Here is a 5,868-nt window from a genome sequence, read left to right on the forward strand (position 1 = left end):
CATACTGTACTTTGCCCATGGATGTAGTTAAATTCGTATTTTATCCAAAAGCCCCCACCATACCAGCTAATTTTTGGCATGTGAAACGTAGAATAATTCATCTTTCTGCTTTAGTTAACTTTTCGTTGAACCGTTGTATTTTTTGGTCTTAATTTACTTCGAAATTTTTTCTTGCGACGTTTGCGTATTTGCCAGTTCTCGGCCACCCTGCTCGCTATCACAGCTTAGCGCTTGGTTTTTAATATAATTTCATCTGCTGCTGCCAGAATGAAAGAAATAAATGTTTTAAAAATAAAGTTCAATCTTATCTCTAAGTTTTGAGCTGACTCTTGTCTTGTCTATTATTTCTACAACACCTAAATCTTTCAAGACCTTTTCACTGCAAAATAAACCGTCTAAATGCACGGGTCACACAATGCGGTTTTGCCAGAACCTGCACATAGGCAACTAGGCGCGTTAAAATCCTTCTTTTCTAAAGTAAAACAAAGCCTCATAAAAATAATTTGGGATCGATATAACATAAATAGGTTTACAGAGTGATTTTATGACTATGAAAATTAATTGAGCATTTTTTTTACAGATAATTACGCACAAGCTTTTTAGTGGCCGAGAACTGGACCAAGGTGGCCGAGAACTGCGCCCACAAATGTAGCTTTTATTTTTATTATTGCTCGGGCAAATTAATTTTTGACCGGTCGATAGCTTTACACCAAAAAGCTGAATAATGTAGCTAGCTCTGGGAGAAATTTCAAGTTCCTGCGGTTCTTCTGAGGTAACAAATACAAGTTTACGTCAAAAGTGGCCGAGAACTGGGCCAAGGTGGCCGAGAACTGGGCCCACAAATGGAGCTTTTATTTTTATTATTGCTCGGGCAAATTAATTTTTGACCGGTCGATAGCTTTACACCAAAAAGCTGAATAATGTAGCTAGCTCTGGGAGAAATTTCAAGTTCCTGCGGTTCTTCTGAGGTAAGAAATACAAGTTTACGTCAAAAGTGGCCGAGAACTGGGCCCCATACTGTACTTTGCACCGTAAGCTTTTTTCTCTGTCCTTCCGCCGAAGCAAAAAAACACAACCTGATTACACATTAACCCAAAAGTCGACCAAGTGTGCCTGCAACGATTTCCTGTCAAAACTAAAATGAAAACCATTGCGGTATGCGTCACCCGTAGCGGTTTTGTAGCAACCCCGAGCTATCCCCGTCTTTTTGGCCGCGCCAGGAGACTACGCTCTAGGACGACCAAAGGGTAAACCTTAAATCGGCCACGCCCGATTAAAAATGAACTATTCAACGCCACCTTTTGACTATAACGGGACTTCTTCTCGTTCTGTAAACCTCGATTACGGGCGCCTAACGCTAATGTTATTGGATTTTCTTCTGGCATCGACAGCTTGTATCGCTAACTTGCTTTTACTGCTGACAATCTATAAAAATCCTCATCGAAACTTACGCTCGCCGAGCACGAACCTGGTCGTAAATATGGCCGTTGCAGATTTTATGGTAGGATCTTTTTCGGGATACCTAATAACAGCCTACGACGGATTGCTGTTTATTGGCAAGACGAGAAAGTCGCTAGAAAACCTTATTGTAGCTTACACTGTGATTGCTGTAGCTAGTGTTATTGTAGCTTGTTGTAATGTGGTAGCTATGGCGTGTGACCGATGGTTAGCTGTTTGTGCGGTGGTAAACTACCGTACAATTGTGACGGCAAAACGAGTTAACTCGCTCATAGTTGGGTTTTGGATTTACGCCGTTGGTTTTACGAGTCTGTCGTTTTACCCAGGGATGCCATTAGATATTTATTACTTGTTTTCCTGCCACCTACACGTTTCGTTGCCGCTGGTCATTCTTCCGTTAGTATACTGGAAGACATTTCGCGCGCTCGAAGCGCACTCGCGAAGGATGGCAAATTTGGGTCCCGGCAAGGAACGCCGAATGAGCTCAAAAACAGTTCATGGAGAAAAGAAGATCACAAAGGCATTTGTCATCGTTCTGTGCTTGTTTTATGTGGCATTTGTTCCCTACGTTGTTGCAACCAACTTGAGCTATTTCTACCCGGTCTTCGCGGTTTCAAAAGGCTTTGAAGTTTATTTTTACATTGCCATTCGATTCATAATGCTGAATTGTTTTCTGGACCCATTTGTGTACGCTTGGAGAGTTCCAAAATATAGAAGAGCAGTTTGGACAGTTATAAATAGATGCTGCAGGTGCAGGAGAAGAAATAATTCCATACATCCAGAAATAACTGGAATAAGTTTGGGCGGTACTAACTTTGTGCGAGAAACTACAAACGCAATGGAAACTAAAAGTAACTGAATTTGTTACATTTATCCTATAAATAAAAAAAATGTAAAAATGCAGTTTTATAGAAGTAATAATATTTAGGATAATAATAATAATAATAATAATAATAATAATTATTATTATTATTATTATTATTATTATAACAATATTTAATATTTATATGGCGCACATCGGCATGTAAATATGATCAAATGCGCTTCACATATAAAATTTATTTAATACTGAAAATCGTAGTCTTGAATGCACTTATCTTTGAGATAGCTGTTTACAGGCATCATTTCATTTCTAAGTCCAGGTGAAGGGGAGGAGGGGAGTCACGCCTTTCCTAACTAAAGTCTCACGGAAAGGAATAAGTTTTCCCGGCTAGTTACTGAAGACACAATGCACTGTCTCACAATTAAAATAAAGAGTTAAAATACAGTGAGATGCCTTTCCATAAGCATATAAACATCGAGCACTGAATATACCTAGTAACCAGCTATTTTTCACATAAACTAACGCTAAGACAACTGAATATCAACTACTGAAAAGTTCATTGTGAGATTAGAAATGCGACGTGCCGGTCCGTCTCGAGCTTGTTTTTCAAACAGATCACAAAATCAATATCCTCAATATTTTTAAATTTGAAGTTATGGCAAAAATTTGATGGTGATATTTAAAGAGTTCGGGGAATAAATACTAATGATGTTCTTGGTAACATGTTCTTTATCTTATATATGTGTACTAACATGAAGAAAGCTAAGGGAGCCGACTTTCACAAACCACAGCCCAAGTTAAGTGAATGACAAGTTGGCGCATCATGCACTTGACACCCTTTATTATACTTCCCCTGTTTCTTACGTAAATTACGTAACAGTGACTTAACTTTACTCTTGAAATCTGATAGTGACTGTCTGTTAAACTCAAACAAATATAAAGAAAACAAAAGAAAACATTTTATAGAATACTTAAGCCGTATCTTACTTTGGCATCTATTTCAAGGGTTAAGTAAAATCAGTCGAACGTCATTTTTCCTCGCTTAGCCTTTTTAGATACTGTACATTAACAAAAGGTAAAGAATAAGGATAAGTTAAGAGTTAGGTTACAGGGATCGTTTAAGAATATAATGGCTCGTCAGTTCCTGTGCTCAGCTTTGGTTTTTGTTGTATGAAATCTTTAGAAATATTGGTACTGCACGTAGATAGAATGCTAACCCATCACAGAATCTCAAGAATCTCTTTCAGCATCTTTTAAAATGGAGACTATTACAGTGGGATATCACTATTAAAAATAGCTTCACGTCACTTTGTTTTTGTCAAGGATTCCCCGCATCAGCCTCTATTGCCAGCAAGCTAGATCCAGTTCAGTCCGGGAAAACGAAAATGGGCTCATGATAAACTGATTAAAGATAAGGATCATACTGAATTGCCTCTTGTCTACATGTTAATTTGTTTACAACACAGTGTTAGCGTTAATAATATTACAATATTCAAAAATTGATTCTCATCAATACTTGCATAAACAACATCAAAAATTGAGCTGTTTTAATTAGAGGTGTTAGAAAGAAACGAATTCCCAAAGCCTTGGCTCTGTGGCCAAATCTTAGCCATGGTGTTATTTGACATTTTAGATCGATTCTGACAAATCAAATACACATGTACAAAATGAGTCATAATCAGATCTTTCTGCACAAATAGTTTCGGGACGGCTTTATAGATATTTATCATTTTTAATTTTTATCTTATCTACAATTTTAAAAATATCGCGAAAATATTGCTTTTCGCATAGTGTTTTCGGTGATAGTTGTTTGATAACATGCACAGCTATGACCTAAAGGCGTTTCATTTCCAAAACAAATCCTGTACTGACCTGAAAATCTGTACAAAACACGTTCTTTAAGTCTTAATGAGAATAATTTTGTAAAGATTTATTAAACACTGATAAAATTACTAGGAACGAGCTTTTAATGTTATATTTTGGGTTCACTAAGGACGGACCATTAGGGGTGGGGTGGGGGGGGGGGGGGGGGGGCAGGGTAAAAAATTTTGGTGCAGGAATTTTTTTAAGGCCTACTTATCTGCAGGATTTTTTATCTTTAGTTCCGTTTCACAATTTCTTTTTTCTTTCAGGATTTTTTTAGACAAGTTCCCCTTGCGGGGTTTTATTTGAGAAACGTCCCCCCTTCCGGTTATTTCTAATGATCCTTCCTTTACGGAGGAGAGGGGCCATACCGCCAGAACAAAATGTGTTTTCATCCTTCTCGCTTATATATTTTATTATGACAGGAGTTATGGGAGGAGGAAGAAAGGGTTCCCCATGTCAAAAAGGTGGTGATGTTGGTCTTTTCTTTTTCAAGTGTAAATATCGCTTAGAGTGGCCATGGTAGGAACGGAAAGATAATGTTTCCGCTCATCCAGGTATCGTTTAGGGGTGCACGCGAAAATAAACAACTCCGTCTTCTCGTGCTAGTACAGTTGAGATCGATCGGTGTGTTTGTTTTGGGTTCATATGAAGCTTGGGTCAAACCCAGATTGCTCTCCTTTAGAGGTTACCTTATTATATTAACGCTCCCCTTAATTAAGGTCTTTGAAATTAACGCAACTTAAATTAACGCGAATTGGATGGATTTTTTTTTAATAAAGGAAATTAACGCGAGGTACGGGGCAATTTTTCAAAATAAAGAAAATCAACGTGATTTTTTACGTCTCTAAAGATATTTTGGCTGCTGAACCGCTCTTCTGAAAGCAAGAATAAACTGAATATATTGCGGAAGACATGTCATATCTTTAAGGAGGCTCATTACGGTTTCCAGAACTTTCCACCTCTTATACTTTGATGGGCCAGTAATACAAATATTTGCCAGTTGTTGCTGCAATTTTAATATCAAACAAATGTCCAATCATTGCTGAACAAGTTTTGATCATTTTTATCACGTCACTCATAACCATAGCAACAGTAGAATTTGTTAAAAACACCTCAAAAACGAGCTCGGTGACCCCCATTTTTTATGATGGAATAAAGATCAGCATATTACAGTAAGATACAACTTTTGGCAAAGTTTAAAAAAATCTGTAATGGGGTTCAGAACCACCTTAAACCACCTCGAAAATTTAAGGTGGCCCTATCTGAACTCCATGCACCGGTTCACTTTTTACGACGAGTTTCCTTGCCTTTTCGAGATGGGAGTCCCGTGGGTGGTTGCTCTCCACCCGGTCGGTACTGCGAGCACCCAGTAATCAGGCTTTAGTTTGTTTCAATCTATTTGCCGGAAAATTTGCACGGCTTAAATATACGAGTGGGGGAAAGAGACCTACAGAGACATCATGCAGAAAGAGACGAGATTGCGGATAGGGTCTAGATGACTTTGTTCACACAAAACACCATTTTGGCGCCAGAAATTGAAATTTGTTGACCAACAATTGAGCAAATGTTCCGGACAGGAACAATCTTCCGCATCAAGGTCTTCACGAACTCTTCGATTTCCGGAGAAATCAACAATATTATTAATAGTCGCGCCAAAATTTAAAACTTTTCAAGCGAATCCACTTCCCGCCAAAAAATTTCAATAAGGCAAAATTGCGCGC

General features: G+C 38.1%; 1 protein-coding gene across 1 annotated transcript; it reads left to right on the forward strand.

Annotated features, from left to right (window-relative positions):
* The first annotated feature begins 1,279 nt into the window (after positions 1-1,279).
* LOC144664096 (melanocortin receptor 5-like) lies at positions 1,280-2,317 on the forward strand. Its single transcript, XM_078525225.1, has one exon. It carries the CDS (start codon positions 1,280-1,282, stop codon positions 2,315-2,317), a length of 1,038 nt encoding a protein of 345 aa, XP_078381351.1.
* The last annotated feature ends 3,551 nt before the right edge of the window (positions 2,318-5,868 follow it).

The sequence above is a fragment of the Oculina patagonica genome, chromosome 8, assembly GCF_052425735.1.
Source record: "Oculina patagonica isolate OP01 chromosome 8, crgOcupat, whole genome shotgun sequence".
Taxonomy (NCBI): Eukaryota; Metazoa; Cnidaria; class Anthozoa; order Scleractinia; family Oculinidae; genus Oculina; species Oculina patagonica.